The 16,819-nt window shown below is 43.2% G+C and overlaps 1 protein-coding gene and 1 long non-coding RNA gene across 3 annotated transcripts in view; one reads left to right on the top strand and one right to left on the bottom strand.

Annotated features, from left to right (window-relative positions):
- LOC310848919 overlaps positions 1–16,819 on the top strand; it is a 222,257-nt gene that overhangs the window by 97,439 nt on the left and 107,999 nt on the right. The gene's annotated exons all lie outside the window — the stretch shown is intronic.
- TNFSF11 (TNF superfamily member 11) overlaps positions 3,567–16,819 on the bottom strand; it is a 32,338-nt gene continuing 19,085 nt past the window's right edge. The window contains exons 3-6 of one of the 2 annotated variants that reach the window (XR_014566672.1): positions 10,806–10,854; positions 10,618–10,716; positions 4,573–8,310; positions 3,567–4,449 (exon numbers count right to left, since the gene is read on the bottom strand). Coding sequence is in view for 1 of the 2 variants with exons in the window: in XM_083748486.1 (XP_083604612.1) it covers positions 7,889–8,310; positions 10,618–10,716; positions 10,806–10,854 (570 nt within the window). In the remaining variant the exon portion in view is untranslated. Of the gene's footprint in view, positions 8,311–10,617; positions 10,717–10,805; positions 10,855–16,819 lie in introns of both variants that reach the window. The other variant, XM_083748486.1, reaches the window with a different exon arrangement.

Raw genomic sequence — 16,819 nt, 5'->3', positions numbered from 1 at the left:
ATGATGGGTGAGCAAGTGCTTCAGCACATGAAGACAAAAGCAAGAAAATGATAGTAGTGAGGGGAAGTATTTTTACTCAAACTAAATTTACAGTTGAGCTCAAATCCTGCAGGACAACTCAACCATTGAAAAACAACAGTTATATACAGGTAAATAATGTGTTTATCTTCACAAAACCTCAGACTGCTGGTGGTGGACTGGCTCTGGTTAAATAACCACATCATTTCCAGATCCTTCAAATAACCCTGGAGTGGGATCTGCCCCACCCCCTCCCCCAGCATTCCTAAAACTGCCTCAGTATCTTCCCTTGTTTTATCCCAACCATCAGTTTTCTCAGGTATTGTGTTCTTCAGCTCGAGAACTCACAGCTTTGAGTCAGATGGGCATGCAATTGGCAGATACCGTTTCAATGGAAGCCCTAAACAGGAAATATCAACCCATGTGAAAAGCACTGTGTTGTGAACACTGCTTCCCCACCCCCCAAAATATCTCTACCTTCCTGCATAGAGTGCAAAAGAGGAATGGAGAGGACATTCCCCATAACTTCAAGTGTCCCTATTTGCCAAGATACTCCCAGAATTATGAAAGCCACCCCGGCTTCTGATTTGATCCCAGAATGTCCCTATTTCCTCCGCCAGTGCCACCACTTGTCCTGGGCGATTGAGGCAATGGCTACTAGGAAACATCCCATCGCCTCTCCATGGCTACCGCTGCCGTCCTCTTCCCTTGGGCAGCTCGTAGCTGCAGGGCTACCCTGGCCAGGAAGAAAGGAGGAGCAGAGCAGAGAGCAAGGAGTCTTGATTTTAAAAATAATAATACTTTGTGTGTCAGCATTAAGTCTCCAATCCTGGCTCAACATCCTGGCTCCTGGTATGCCCCGTGGAAGACCTTAAGGTCCACTAATGACAACATTTTGGAGGTCCCAAGTCGCAAGGTGGTTAGATTGGTCTCAACTAGGGCCAGGGCTTTTTCAGTACTGGCCCCGACTTGGTGGAACGCTCTGTCACAAAAGACTAGAGCCCTGCGGGACTTGACATCTTTCCGCAGGGCCTGCAAGACAGAGCTGTTCCGCCTGGCCTTTGGTTTGGACTCAGTCTGACCCTTATGTTTCCCTCCCCTTATGGTTTTGATCTATGGGCTATTATTAAAATGAGGCTGCATTTTAAATTGTATTTTAAACCTGTATTTTAATTATTATTTTTTCCTCCCCTACTGTTTTTATTGTAATTTTACTGGTGTTAGCAGCCCTGAGCCCGGCTCTGGCCGGGGAGGGCAGGGTATAAATAAAAAATTAATATTATTATCAACAGAAGATACACCAAGATAACTTGTTCATCCTGGCTGAGCCAAGACTGGTGTAAGCACCCCACAAACCCTTCAGCATTTCTCCAATGAAAATAGAGACGTCCTATTCCATAACCGTATGTTTACTATTTATCCCCTCCCATCTGACTGGGTTGCCCCAGCCACTCAACCTATATAAAAACATTTAAAAATTGCACATTTTTAAAAAACTTCCCTATACAGGGCGACCTTCAGATGGCTAGAGGGGTCGGATAACTCCATACCCTCCGAAATTTCCCCGATGAAAATAGGGACGTCCTAAGGAAAAGCAAGACATTCTGAGATCAAATCAGAAACCGGGGTGCCTTGTATAAATCCAGAACTGTCCATGAAAAATAGGGACACTTGGAGGGTCTGAAATGGGTGTTCTGAGAGTGGTACTTAGGCTGGATCCTAAGTGTGCTCAGCTCAGTCACATGACCTGGCAACCTGATGTAGAACACTATTTCAAAGGCTGTTTTCCTTCTGCCAGGCTTAGGCAAAGCAGGAGCAACAGCCCTGCTGCTGAACAGGGTTGGGATCTGGTGTAACTTTACTCCAACTTCAGTTACTCTAGCTTGCTTTACGTCAACTTCTTGTGCATAAGATTGCTCCCTCATTCTCCCATTCAAAGTAATTACATCTAAATGTGCTTTAACTATGGCTGGGGGCTTGCCCAGTATACATTTTAGGAAAAGTGACTCAACTTTCCCAACGTGCAAAATAGAGCTACTCCATTTCAGACTTCTGTAGACCATTCAATAAAAGGATGGCCAGAGTGCCAGAATGATTATTGCCAACAATCAGGCAGCTACAATTACAATTACACTCAAATGGAAGACATTTCATAGCACATTCTTCAGTCTGCTTATTTAAGTGGCTTACAAACCTTTGTTTTTTGTCCTCTCTCCAGGAACGGAAAATGGGAGCCCGAAGGTCTTGCTGCTCTTTTGGTAACTATCCCATTCCCATTGTTGATACAGACTGTCTCATGTTGGTAGCCAGCCCACACTTGACCAAATTTCATTCCTTCCTAACCTAAGATGACCTACAGCTATTAAAAAAAACAACCCTGTGTCTCTCATATAGACACAAACAGAAAATGCGAGATTGAATTCTCAATTACCCTTGCTTTGCATGGTCCAGTACACACACCCAAGCCACAGTCTATCTAAGATAATTCAATTTGGTTTAATTACTGATTTCCGAAGTTTGACATATTATTTTTGTAGCAAAATTTGCTGAAAAGCCAAAAAAGGAATAATCTCACAAGCAGATAACAATGTGTAAATTGTTGTTGTTTTTTCAATTTAGACCCTCTAATGTCCTTCTTTGAGCCATTACCCAAACTATGACCCAGTTGCCAAAATGCAGAGAGGGAGATTGACTGTACACATGCTGTAACTGACAAAAAAATGGAGCAAAAACACACAAACATATCTCAAATGGGAAAGACCCACCACCTGAAAAAAAAGAATTTTCATTACATTGTTCAATTCCTGAAGTGCATTTCTTGAGAACAAAATCCTTGCTTTATCACCCCACTTAATAATGTAGTAATGTAGGGGGCAATGCTATGGAAAGATCCACCAGGTGAGGAGCTTAGGGGACAGCATATCTCAGTTGTAGCTGAGGGATTCCTGGCTCAGATAGTATTCAGTTCCTGACCCCCAACTCTGCTGAAGATACTCTGCCATAATTTGCTCAGCTAGCCACTAACCTAAAGACAGCAGGACTACAGTGGTGCCTCGCAAGACGAAAATAATCCGTTCGTCTAGCGGTTTTTTCGTCTTGCGAAGCACCCCTATTAGCGGCTTAGCGGCTTAGCGCTATTAGCGGCTTAGCGGCTATTAAAGGCTTAGCGGCTTAGCGGCTTAGAAAAAGGGGGGGGAGCCAAAAAAATCGCAAGACTCGCAAGACGTTTTCGTCTTGCGAAGCAAGCCCATAGGGAAATTCGTCTTGCGAAGCGCCTCGAAAAACGGAAAACCCTTTCGTCTAGCGGGTTTTTCGTCTTGCGAGGCATTCGTCTTGCGGGGCACCACTGTAGTTGTATAGGTTTGGCATTATTTGAATTTATGCTGCTCACAGTTAAGAGAATTTGCATTCCATATGTCTCAAACTACAGTAATAGCAATCACATTTGTTCTAATCCTTTTCTCCAACATGGTATAGTGCTAGTACTACGATAAGAAATCTACAGAGAAAGGATGTGGGGGCAGAAGAGAAATGCAAACCACAAACTCTTTTTCTTAGAAATGTGTTTATAAAAAAAAGTCATAGCATTCAAAAGCAATGCTTATTATACAATATAAAATAATAGTAACATGGGCCTCTATGTATTTATTGGAAAAGGTTTGTATTGCAAAAAATCTATTACAGCATTTACAGTATTGCAACATTTGCAATAGGATAAAATGTCTGTTGAAAAATTACATAAATACTCTTAACAAATCTCTTTGTCTGCTGTATACTTTTCCATATTCCCAGCTGTATGGTGTTAATCTAATTCAAAGGCACAATCTTGAAAATATTGCTGCCATTTCTCAGTCCTTCCTGAAAGAACCCAATTCCGCCCCCCCCCCCCTCAAGAATTTCAACATGGCATGGAAGGACTTTGCTAGAATGAAGAATTTTGGAGATGCGAAAAGTACCTAAAATTATCAACAGTTGTCTAATGATACTTGGCCCTTGACTTCTCACTAACACTGATCAGATCGAAGAGAAGCTGTTAAATTAATAAAACACCAAGAAACATCACATTTGCTAGTGGCAAATGATCATATTAGCTGCAGTTTTCCCCCAACGGGATTAACAAAGTGCACCAGTTATCCATGTCTGTACAATTTTCAAACATTAAATACACATACAGTAAGTTTTTAAATATTTTGTATCAAATACTTTAGGACAAATATAAATTACAGATTTTTTTTCAAACAAAACATACACCTGAAATATAACTTGATATTACAGAATATAAAAATACCCATTTTGCCTTCTTTTTTGGGGAAACTTTTGGAAAGTTCTGCATGATGCTGAGAATCCATTGGCAGGACTTCCTTTCAAATGAGAAAGGCTCAATGCTCAATGTGTGGGACTCCTATCCTTCCTTGTACAATGGCAAGCCAACTGCAGAACCAGAGAATCGCAAGAAGCTTAACAGATCAGGCCAGCCTCAAATAATTTTATCAGCTAATGACTAAGAAGTTGATTCTGACCTGCAGTTACCGTATTTTTTGCTCCATAAGAAGCACTTTTTTCTTCCTAAAATGTAAGGGGAAATGTCTGTGCGTCTTGTGGGGTGAATGTGTGGTCCCTAGAGCCGAATTGCCCAGGGGAGAAAAGCAGATCATGCTCTCTTTTTTGAAAGAGGGAAGTAGGTGTTGAAACAAAGCTGCTAATGGGCAAGCAATTGGGGAGGGAGATAAGGGATGCTAGCAATAAAGGAGGTTGCCGGGGGGGGGGGGGAGGTAAAGACAGCAAACTTGCAAGGAGAGGAGACAGGAAGACTAAAGCAATGAGGAGAGAAATTAGAAGAAAAGGAGGAGTAAAAAACTGCTCCAGCTAAGGAAAAGACACTTAAGGCAAACAAGAGGGAAGGGAGAGTTGAAAGGAAGCAGCTGGTCGCTAAGCGATCAGGAGGGAGATAAGGAACACTAGAGATAAAGGAGGCTGCCTGGGAGGGAGGTAAAAGCCCATGGATCCTCGGGATTTTTACATTGGGTCACCCCAAATTCACCACAGATCATATAGCATGTCCATGGCTACAGCCTGCACCACATCCACTGTTTTGTGGGACTGCAATGGCGAAAAATGTGGTTACAAACCACAGATCCACATGGATTCTCAGGATTTTTGCATTGGGCTACCCCAAACTCATCGTCAAATCACATGTCCGTGGCCACAGCATGAACCACAAAAATCATACATCCACGGTTTCATTCAGAATATTTTTTTTCTTGTTTTCCTCCTCTAAAAACTAGGCGCATCTTATGGTCAGGTACATCTTATGGGGCGAAAAATACAGTATATTGTGCATGCCACAAGAACCTTTTTCGTGGCATGACTGCAGGGAAGAAGGAACATACATCTCCAGGAACACAGATCAAAAGCTTCTGCGCTGGGTTAAGAAGACCAGGTTTACAAACTCCATGTTCTTCTAGTCAAAGCACCGAAGCATTAAATCTCCTTCTCTTCTATGTGAAGGGCAGGTGGGGGGGGGGGTGTATGAACCTGGGGCTTGGTTGTTGCACATCAACCAAGCCAGCATAATTCCAGCGCTTAGTAATTCTGCACTCTTTATGTAGCAAGCCTCACACGAGACACGGTGGCACACAGAAGAGAAGGTGTTTCATACTGAAAGCATGTGAAATTTCAGGGAAGTTGTGACATACAAAGAAGGCTGGAAGCTTAGAAAACGGGGGAATTCAAACTAGTTCCCACCTATGCTCTAGCTCCTATTGAGCAATTTAAGTTTTTTTTTTTTAAAAAAAAGCATGCTGAATTCATTTTGATGGACTCATGTCAAATGCTTCATGCTTTAAAGCAGCTTTTCTCAACCTTGGGTCCCCAGATGTTTTCGGACTACAACTCCCATCACCCCTAGCTAGCAAGGCCAGAGCTCAGGGATGATGGGAGTTATAATCCAACAACATCTGGGGACTCACAGATTGAGACCCGCTGCTTTAGAGATTACTTCTTGTAAGGAACAATCAACACCATCCCACACCTAACTATATTTTATTAGCACCTCTTAACACGCCAAGTGGGGACATTTTTTGGATCTGCCGTTACATCACTGAACAGCTCGTTTGCTAAACCCAAGTTGCTGTTTTCCGAAAAGCCATTGCTCAGCGCACTGACTACGCAGTACACATTTCAAGGCAGCAAACACAGGTTGTGACACATTGACAACCCTGGATTTTTGATGAGAGGACCTGTATGTTAAATGTGTTTCTAGACATTACAGGTTACATCAAGATTAAATTAGCTGAATTTAATTCCTACCATAATCAATGGAACTGAAGTTAGGATTAAAGTTTTCCACTGATTTTAATGGAGTCAAAGTTCAACTAACTTTAGCCTGGATCCAACTCAACTACCATATTTTTCTGTGTATAAGACTAGGTTTTTGCCCTCAAAAATTAGGGGGCGTCTTATACACGGATACATCTTCCCCCACCCCATTTTCTTAAATCTGAGTTCGTAAAAACAGGGGGAGTCTTATACATGGGGGCGTCTTATAGGCGGAAAAATACGGTATGTTTAGAAAGGCACTTAAACTCTTGGTAGATGTATGTAACCTTTTAAAAAATGGGATGTGAGTTAGTCCTCATTATCACTGCATTGTCGAATAGTCAATCACCCCACACTTCCAGTGTCACCTAGATAAGCAATAACTTCTCCCTTTTTCATTGCTGGTCTTCCATCACAACAGTAAAAACACTCTTACATTGCAGGAGAAATGCATGTGGCAACATGCAAGTCAGGAACAATTTCAGAGCCAGAAGTTACAAAATGTACAACACTGGAACCTTTGGCAGCATACCCCTTGGCCAGAATGGGTTGAGGGGAGTGGAACAAAACAAAAACCAATTAAGGCACATAGGTACAAAATACAACACTCACAAGATGCAATTCTGCCTGCAGAAGAACAAATATTTTCATCATCTGGAAAACAAACAAGGAGAAGTGGCAATTCTGTTTTTAATTAAAGATTCTAACATTTTCCCTGAATCCAGGTCTAGAGAGACTTTTAAACTGGGCAAAATAAAATTGGCTTTTCAAATGCTTTGGTTATGGGGGGGGGGGGGGAATAGTACTAATGTTTATTTAAAAGTGCCATCAGTGCATAGGTTGCTTCGCAGACCAAACAAGCAAAACAAACCAAATGTTAAAAATCCACACTTCTAAATCTTCCATCAAAAGGAAAGCTGGAATCCTTTACACACTTACCAAGGAGTAAACCCCATTGAACTCCTTGAGATTTACTTCTGAGTAGATATGTACAGGATGGTTTTGTAAGTTAGTTGCATTTAGTTCCCCCCAAATATATGGGAGTTTTCATTGTTGATTTCTATGGAACTTGCATGCAACTAACTTAGTCTGGATTCCACCTTTTGTTTCTTGAGCATCACGAAAAGTGTGCTCGGATTTTCAAGTACGTCTCTAAAAAAAATAGTTTAGATGCTATTATGGACTGATGCCAATTTATATCCACATTTCCCAAATCCATAACCCAGATCTTCACAAATAAATTTCAAATTAAGCATTGGAAAATGAACTATCCTAAGTGCAATTGAGCTGTAGAGAAGACTGTCTGCAACAAGGATAGCCAATGCGGTGCTCACCGGATGTTCTCGGGGTACAACTCCCATCAACCCCTAGTCAGCCTCTCCAATGGCCAGCAGTTATGGGAGTTGTGGTCCGAGAAAATATGGAGAGCACCACACTAACTACCCCTGGTCTAGGGAGAAATGATCGTTCCTGTACAATTGGATCCTAAAAGCCGTTCCATCGCATCTCCCGTAATCTGGTCCAGTTGAATGAATAGGCTACTTCCCCTTCCTCAATCGATATCCCTTATTTTAAAGGCCCCAAAGTAAGTTCCTTCCGGAGAGCGATCCAGTAATGATGGGTATGATACCTGGATACTTATTATTTCACCAGATTTCAGCTTGAAAAACCCTCCTACGTTTACAGAATAAAAATGAAATTCTGAGTCTCCTGACCAATTCTTTGTACTTCCTCCTTTCATCAAAACTACAGGGTTTCTCCTTTTAGCATCTGTTTTTATGACATATACCATCAACTGCAGAATTTGTCCAGTTAGGTTTCCCAAAGCTTCATGGTGTCTAAAGCATACATTGGTGTACAGATAATAAAAGCCATCATGATTGACTTCCAATTTTCCATCACTGAATGTCATATTCCGTATGTTTGCCCAGCCTTTGTCGTGATGCCAAGATGTAAGGTTCACTTTTTTGGTACCTATGAAGGAAACAGATAAGAAAACATATATCTTATTTTAAGTTTAATGTCACAGGTGTATAATATATTGTTTTTGCAGCCATGAGTTGGTGTATACCTAGAATTGGTTTTACTGTTATTAAGGCAGTCCTGCATAGAGATGCTTTTTAATGTGTAATGTCCAGAGCCTTCAACTTGACTTTACTCTTAAATCTCTCTTAACTTAATTTCCTCAATTTCTCTGGTCTCATTCTAACTCCACAAGTCTATGATTCGATGACTCTTCTAGCTATGCCTGGGGAAGCAAATTCAGATGGCCATTTAATGACACCCATGATGGCTCTAGTCATGCACAGAGATGCTCATCTCTTGGCCCCAGCCGAAGGGTTACTATGTTCCCCAGCTGTTTCAAAATGGGATGTGGGTAGGGGACATGGCATAATCTGGGCAGAGAGCAGATTAGCCAGATTATAGGTTTTCCACAGTATTAGGCTATCCATTTAGTGAAGTGTGGCTAAGAATTTTGGATTCCACTTGGACAGAAGGCAGTGGTCAGAACAGAATCATAACTGTCATCTGATTTTAGCCAATTAATCACCAATTCATTTTAAGTAAACGGTGTTTCTGTACGCTCTGGTTTCCGTCACTGTGTTCCGTTGCGCCAGAAGCGGTTTGGTCCTGCTGGCCACATGACCTGGAAAGCTGTTTGTGGACAAACACCGGCTCCCTCGGCCTTAAGCGCGATGAGAGCCACAACCTCATAGTCGCCTTTGACTGGACGTAACTGTCCAGGGGTCCTTTACCTTTTTTACCTTACCTTTTAAGTGAACATTCATACTACCCAAACTGAACATATATGTATTTTGGAGTTGTTGAAGGAAGTGTAACATAACTTATAATTTAATCAACAGAAGCCACCATATAACTAACAATACAATTTACTCAACAGAAGCCTGCATTAAAAGGGAAAGACCATTTTAAAATATTTCCTTTTTCATCCTCTATTCTGGAAACACACCAGAGCCAAGATAACCCAGATAATGGGAAGTATGCCCTTACTATTCCAGCCCTACAAATTATTGACATAATTTAGGAGACATGCTTGTGGATCAACTATCATATTAGCTTGGAATATTTCATGAATTGTGGTCATGACCACTGCTGACCAATGCATCCTTGCTTTCCAGAATTTCCACTGCAAGATTTTTCCAACTTTATGCAGAGTTGAATAATTACATGCCTTACTGGGGGTGAGGGAAATCTGAAATCAGGAAGCCTCACAGAAGTTTTGCCATCTTACAAAAACTACACGACAGTTTGGACTTAATGAAAGCTTAATTTAGAAGTTTAAAGTATCTATTTTCATACTTCAGGGAATTCAGTATTTCATACTGTTCAGGGAAGTTTTTAATATGTGACATTTTAGTGTATTTTTCATCTCTGTTGGAAGCCGCCCAGAGTGTAGTAAATAATTATTATTATTATTATTATTATTATTATTATTATTATTATTATTATTATTATTTATATATTGGCTCAACTTCAGCTACAGCGAACCAATTATTTGCATAAACCCTAGTTCAATTCAGGGGACGCAGGTGGTGCTGTGGGTTAAAGCCTCAGCGCCTAGGACTTGCCGATCGAAAGGTCGGCGGTTCGAATCCCTGCGGCGGGGTGCGCTCCCGCTGCTCGGTCCCAGCGCCTGCCAACCTAGCAGTTCGAAAGCACCTCCGGGTGCAAGTAGATAAATAGGGACCGCTTACCAGCGGGAAGGTAAACGGCGTTTCCGTGTGCGGCTCTGGCTCACCAGAGCAGCGATGTCACACTGGCCACGTGACCCGGAAGTGTCTCCGGACAGCGCTGGCCCCTGGCCTCTTGAGTGAGATGGGCGCACAACCCCAGAGTCTGTCAAGACTGGCCCGTACGGGCAGGGGTACCTTTACCTTTACCTTTTTAGTTCAATTCAACCTGCGGCTTGCCCTCCCAAATTTACAAATAAAACAACAGGTTAGAGCTGCTTGTCTCATTTCATTTTCCATCTGCTCGGTTCACCCTTCTAGGCAATGAAAGGAGACAATTACCATTATAATGGTTTGTCAATTCGGATTTCCCATGAAGCTACAGTCAATGCAAACCAAGGTTTTCAAGCCAACTTCAAATCATGACCAGATTCTACTTTGCCAGCCAACTTCACACAATGGTTTACCCATTCAGACATCACACCACACCATAGTTGAGTGTTCTTAACCATGGTTTTGCACAATAATGTAAACTGGCCCAATTCAGACACCATAATACTCATAGAAACAAGATGAAAAAAGAGCTTACCAGCTGGAATTTTATTGCCATCGATTATGAGATGGGCAAGGGGTGCCTTGTCAGGCTTGTTTTTCTTGGGCAAATCTAGCCATGACGCTCCCATTGTAGCTAAAAGCAAGACATCTTGTTAAAATCACCGCAGAAAAATCTCATAAGATTTAAATAATATCAAGTAATGAAGCCACTATCATACTTACATTTATCTGATCTTGACTGATCCTTACCAATAATAATACGCTGGACTTCCTAAAAATGGAAGAAACAAACTTAATTTTGCATAGTGAAGCTACAGCTAAATTTGTCGCACACTCACAAGCCCTGAAAAACTAAGAGATGCTGAAGTTCGTGACAGTCTGCAAACCACACCATCTAGTTAAAGTGGCAGCAAGATCGCAAACTGCTTTGCCCACTATGGGCTAATTTGTATGTAATGCTGTAAGTTTAAACCATAGTGTTTAGTGTTACAAAAAAGAGCTGCAGCAAATCTGTAGGTTCATAAGGTTCTCTCTCCTTCTTTGCTATGGCTGCAAGGAGGAGTTTGGAACTTTCTACTTAGCGTTTTAGATGAACTGCAGCCTGCAGTGCTGTCTGAACTTGGACAGATTTGGGGCTAATTCAAACCATCATTTATTAAGCTGGCTTGCTTTAATTAACCATTGGTAAAATTAACTAGAGTTTAGCAAAAATGGCACCCACAAATCAAATTCTTCATACATTTCCCCAGCCACTCTGGGCGGCTCCCAACAGCATATTAAAAGCACAATAAAACATCAAACATTAAAAACACCCTTAAACTGAGCTGCCTTCAGATGTCTTCTAAAAATCAGATAGTTGTTTATTTCCTTGACATCTGATGGGAGAGCATTCCACAGGTTAGGCGCCACTACCGAGAAGGCCCTCTGCCTGGTTCCCTGTAACCTCACTTCTCGCAGTGAGGGAACTGCCAGAAGGCCCTTGGAGCTGGACCTCAGCGTCTGGACTGAGCGATAGGGGTGGAGGAGAACATTTGAACCCACCTTTCTCAGCCAAGCAATCATGTTGCCTCTTACAGTTCATACGTGGACATATATGTTTGCTCTGGCTGATTGGGGATGTTGACTCATATCTTGGTTTTTGTTAAAGGCGTGAAGCTGGATTTGCATGGCTTAACTGTTAGGATTCTTGCTCTGTGCTTGCAGTCATGGGATTGTTGTCTATCACATGACGGTGTATGTTTTCAGTCCACAGTGTGGGAAGTGACAGAGACAGGATGTTTATGTTACTATGTTCCGTGATGTGGGACTATTGTCCTTTGCTGTCTGATGAGAAGGAGGAAGGAGCTAAGTCTGAATGCTCCGAGTGTATTATATGCAAATTAAAGTAGATTAGCCAAAATGCTGAGCTATTGAGCAAATACTCTGCAGGATCCTAAGTGTGCTGATGCCTCTTGATATCAGTCGCTGTGATGTTCGGGCGGGAGAAAGCTTTTGAAGCTCCTGAACGAATGACCAGGAGGGAGAGAACATGCCAGATGGCATGTGTCTCTGCCAGGGTCCTACACGCGAGTAGGATGATCCTAACATGAACACACTGCAGCAGCAGAAAAAGTTAACGAATTTCAATAGGGAAAAATAAAAGGTTCTACACAGGAAGAACCAGCTGCACAATTTAAGATCGGGGACACTGGCTTGCCAGTAGCACATGTGAAAAAGATCTAGGGGTCTTCATAGACCACAAGCTTAACATGAGTCCACAGGGTGATGCAGCAGCAAAAAAAGCTAATGCTATTCTAGCCTGCATCAACAGAAATATAGCGTCCGATCAAGGAAAGTAATAGTCCCACTCTAGTCTGCCTTGGTCAGACCTGGAATGCCGCATCTAGTTCTGGGCACCACAACTGAAGAAGGGTGTTGACAAGCTGGAACATCCCAAAATGAACAAGGGTCTGGAAACTAAGCCTTATGAGCAACCGCTGAAAGAGCTGGATATGTTTAGCCTGGAGAACAGAAGACTATGATAGCCATCTTCAAATACAGTGGTACCTCTGGATGCGAACGGGATCCGTTCCGGAGCCCTGTTCACATCCTGAAGCAGATGCAACCCGCGTCTCCGCGTGCGCGGGTCGCAATCAGCAGCTTCTGTGCATGCACGTGACGTCATTTTGAGCATCTGCGCATGCGCGAGTGGCGAAACCCGGAAGTAACGTGTTCCGTTACTTCCGGGTCGCCGCGGGACGCAACCTGGAAACACTCAACCTGAAGCTATTTTAACCTGAGGTATGACTGTATCTAAAGGGCTACATTCCCATGAATACTGAAGAAGAGACAGTGTCTCTCTCTCTCTCTCTCTCTCTCTCTCTCTCAACACAATAGAGAGAAGTACTCATGCATGTGACAGAAAGAAGTACCGGTTAATGTTCTCCCAAAGAAGCAAGAAGGAGAAATCTGCTGGAAGGAGAAAGTGGAAACCTCTCAGAAGGAACTGCATGGCCTGCCTAGGTCATGTACAGAGGGTGAGTGCAAAGAAAGAAAGAAAGAAAGAAAGAAAGAAAGAAAGAAAGAAAGAAAGAAAGAAAGAAAGAAAGACACAGTTTGTTTGAATGTTTAAGAAAGAAGCTGTCATCTTCAACTAAGTAAAACTAAGCCCATGCTTTGTGAATAAGTACTTTGCACATATTCTTCTTTAGCTATAGGTTCTGAAAGGAAAAGCTTTTTTTTAAAGAAGTGTTTGGGCATTGTTTTAATTTCAAGGAAAGTGTCAGTAGCACAATCTGAGCATAACCCAGATAGGCTGCCTAGAAGTGACTGTGTGACAGGCATCAAGAAAGAGAAAAGATCACAATCATTATCTTCCAGGAAATTCACTGGTTTCTATCTCTGCAGCTCAGGAAGTAAACTGCAGAGAAAGCAAACAGGTTCAGAATGCTGAAGCCACAGAAATTGGTCCAGTGAATCTTTATAACAACAAATAGCACAACATGGGAAAGGGGACCGTCCACTGAAAACAAAATATCCCAATACCTGACTGGCTTGCAATATCTGCCAGGTTGAACGGGGGCGGGGGGCAGATGAGGAATGGAGATTGTGGACCAGATGGGGCAGCCCTACAGGCTTCATTCAACACAGAGGTCTGCCCCCACCCCCCTGGTCACATCATCCACAACTGGGTCAAAGAGTGAATTCCAGAAGGCCAGATTCTGTCACTCCTGCACGACAAGTTGCATCTATCAAAATCCCCTCTATTCTGCAATTATGAGAAGCCACGCACTCCACGTATAGTTACAACATTTAAAGGGGTCCCTGTTGCAGGTTGCAGTTTAGGTGGGCCCTAGCAATGTGCACACTGAAGAATATTCATACGTGTCACATTTGTCCTGACGCCAGTTTTTAATTCTAACCCTACGAAAAGCACTTTGCATCCTCACATTGCCAACTCAAAAACAGCAGCGACATTGAAGATGGCTTTGCAGAGTGCCTAAATGAATACCTCAAAAGTCAAAGTTCGAGGGCAGAAATCTGGCTGAGTCTGGAATAACCTTGTGAAGTGAAAGGATATGAAAGAAGGATTTATAGCTAGATGTTTGGATAGAGATGATAAAAACACAATGAGAGATAAAGGAGGTGCTGTGGGATTGGTGGAAGTCAATGTCTTGTTGTTGTTGTTGTTTTAGTGTTTATAATATTAACTTGTAAAGATATGGATTTGTTTTTGTTGTTTTGTTTTTGTTGTTTGTTTTAGTTTTTGAATGTTGATTTTTGTGTGTTGTGTATTATTATTTTTTGATATCTTTCGTGTTGTTGTTGTTGTGTGGAAAATACTAATAAAATTCATTTTTTTATAAAAAGAAGAAAATGGCTTTGCAGAGCCTTCCAAATGCTACACAACGTTGTGTAATGCTAAACAAAACGAAAACAGCCTCTGTGAGATAATATTTTTACCCCCTTGTTGCAGAGAAGGGTGGGCTGAAGAGAACGTGGTTTGCTTACAGTCACCTCCAGAGTTCATGGCAGAAGCAGCATTTGAACCATAGAGCTTCCCTGACTCTCAGCTCCCTGCCTCAACTTCTCCCCTTCTGCCCCAGGACTGCGAGGCCAGACTCTCCTCAAGCACTCTCTCAGACGCCAACGTTTCCTCATGAAAGGCCACCCTGGAGGTCCAGCCGATGGAGTGCTTTGTTGCCATGCGCAAGACGAGTCCAGGCCTGAGTTTTCCCAAAGGTGACGAGGTCTGGAGCCCAGCCAAGGGACGGGGACAGAGAAAAGTATCACTCCACAAACTGTCTCGCAGTTTTCTGTTTGCCCGTCTCGCCCTCCCGCTTTTTAAAGAGTGGGTTCTGCAGCTCTGGAGTGGCAAAGGCCTCAAGCAGGAAATCAACAAACAGACGACAAGGACAAAAAATGTAATTTGGCTACTTGGTTTGAATGAAGCTGGGGAATTCATGGACAATGGCCAAGATCCAAGTGAGAAAAGTGGCACCCTAACCTTAAAGGTAAAGGTAAAGGGAACCCTGACCATTAGGTCCAGTTGTGACCGACTCTGGGGTTGCGGCGCTCATCTCGCTTTATTGGCCGAGGGAGCCGGCATGACTAAGCCGCTTCTGGCGAACCAGAGCAGCGCACGGAAACGCCATTTACCTTCCCGCCGGAGCGATACCTATTTATCTACTTGTACTTTGACATGCTTTTGAACTGCTAGATTGGCAGGAGCTGGGACCGAGCAACGGGAGCTCACCCCGTTGCGGGGATTCGAACCGCCAACCTTCTGATTGGCAAGTCCTAGGTTCTGTGGTTTAACCCACAGCGCCACCCGCGTCCCTGTGTCTAACCGTAACCTTGCACGTGTCTAAATGGAAGCTGGAGCCGCAGATTTCAGCAGAGAATTGCAAAGGCTGCAAATGGCGTTCCGAGTTTAGTGACTATCTGAACAAGCCGGGAGGGTCCAGTTCAGAGGCAGCCATTCCACGTGAGGCGGCTGCCACAGACTTTGGACAATGCTCTGTCGCAGTTGACCAGGAAGAGGCCAGGACATTTCTTATTTACTAAGCTTCCCCCTTAGCAAGGCTTCCATGAGGCGAGGTGAAGCAAGTCCCCACTGTTGCCAGTTCCACTGCGCCACCGCCGGCCCTGCCACAGCTTCGTCTGTGCCACCACTGCTAATTGCTCACAATGCTGGTCCAACCGCTGCTCCATCAACCTGAACTCTTCAAGGAGTGCTTCAATTCCTCCCTCCATTTTGACTTCACAAACGCTCACAGGCCTTTTCTGCTAGGAAACACAGATCCCACTTCTGACACCAGTGTTACACGCCACCCCAATCTCCCCCAAGATTCCAGGGGCTGCAGGTACGCTATCCAGGGTTAGTGTTTCCTTCAGGAATTAGGCAGAATACTGGGGCTCGCAGCAGCAGCAGCATCCCAAAACGCAACAGCTGATTCCACAGCAGCAGCAACAATAAGCCCAGCGCCATCTTTCTCCCGCTGCCTAACTTGCACTGCAGAGCACAACCCAGCATAATGTTTCCTCTCTGCTTCCTTCACTCTTAACTCCAGCTGATTTTCTGATTTCCTAAATTCTGGATCAGGGAAGGTCCCTCTTTTGATATACTAAAGCTCATTACCTCAAAGGGGATTAGCTTTCCACACCTATTCACACTTAGCCCTTGAGAGAGGGAGGAAGCCCACAAATCTGCAAATGAGCTTTGCCCTTTCATCCTCCTGTGGCACCTAAATGGCTTATTCCCAAGTGGTCTCAAAAGGAAGTTACCTGAGTAAATTCGCTTTTACACAGGAGCAATGTGCTGACATCATGTGCGCATGCCGCACTTGCTTGTGTGGCACGCACGTCACCATGGGATATTGGGGGGGCAGTCCCCTTCTTGGAAACTTTTTTGGGGGGCAATGCCCCTAGTACCTACAGATCTATAGCAATATCCTGTCACATGGATTTTTTTTAAAAAAAATGTTGCAGAAGCAGGTGTTTTGGTTTGTGAAATTTGCCTTGGAAGCAGAACACGTTAAGTGTGTTCCATTTGTAAATCAAGTTCCTCGCTGCTATGGGATAGCGTGCCTTGGTTTAAGAACGCTTTGGTTTAAGAATCGACTTCCAGAACAGATTAAGTTTATAACCAAGGTACCACTGTATCGTCGAAGCACATTAGGTTCACTGGCAGGTGGGATCATCAAAATCTTTTTCTCCCCAGGCACCCGCTCCCCCTCTTTAATTTTTTTGCTTTG

The sequence above is a fragment of the Podarcis gaigeae genome, assembly GCF_964106915.1.
Source record: "Podarcis gaigeae genome assembly, chromosome: 7".
Taxonomy (NCBI): Eukaryota; Metazoa; Chordata; class Lepidosauria; order Squamata; family Lacertidae; genus Podarcis; species Podarcis gaigeae.
Note: the sequence above shows the minus strand (reverse complement) of the source record. Positions and strands in the feature narration are given on the sequence as shown.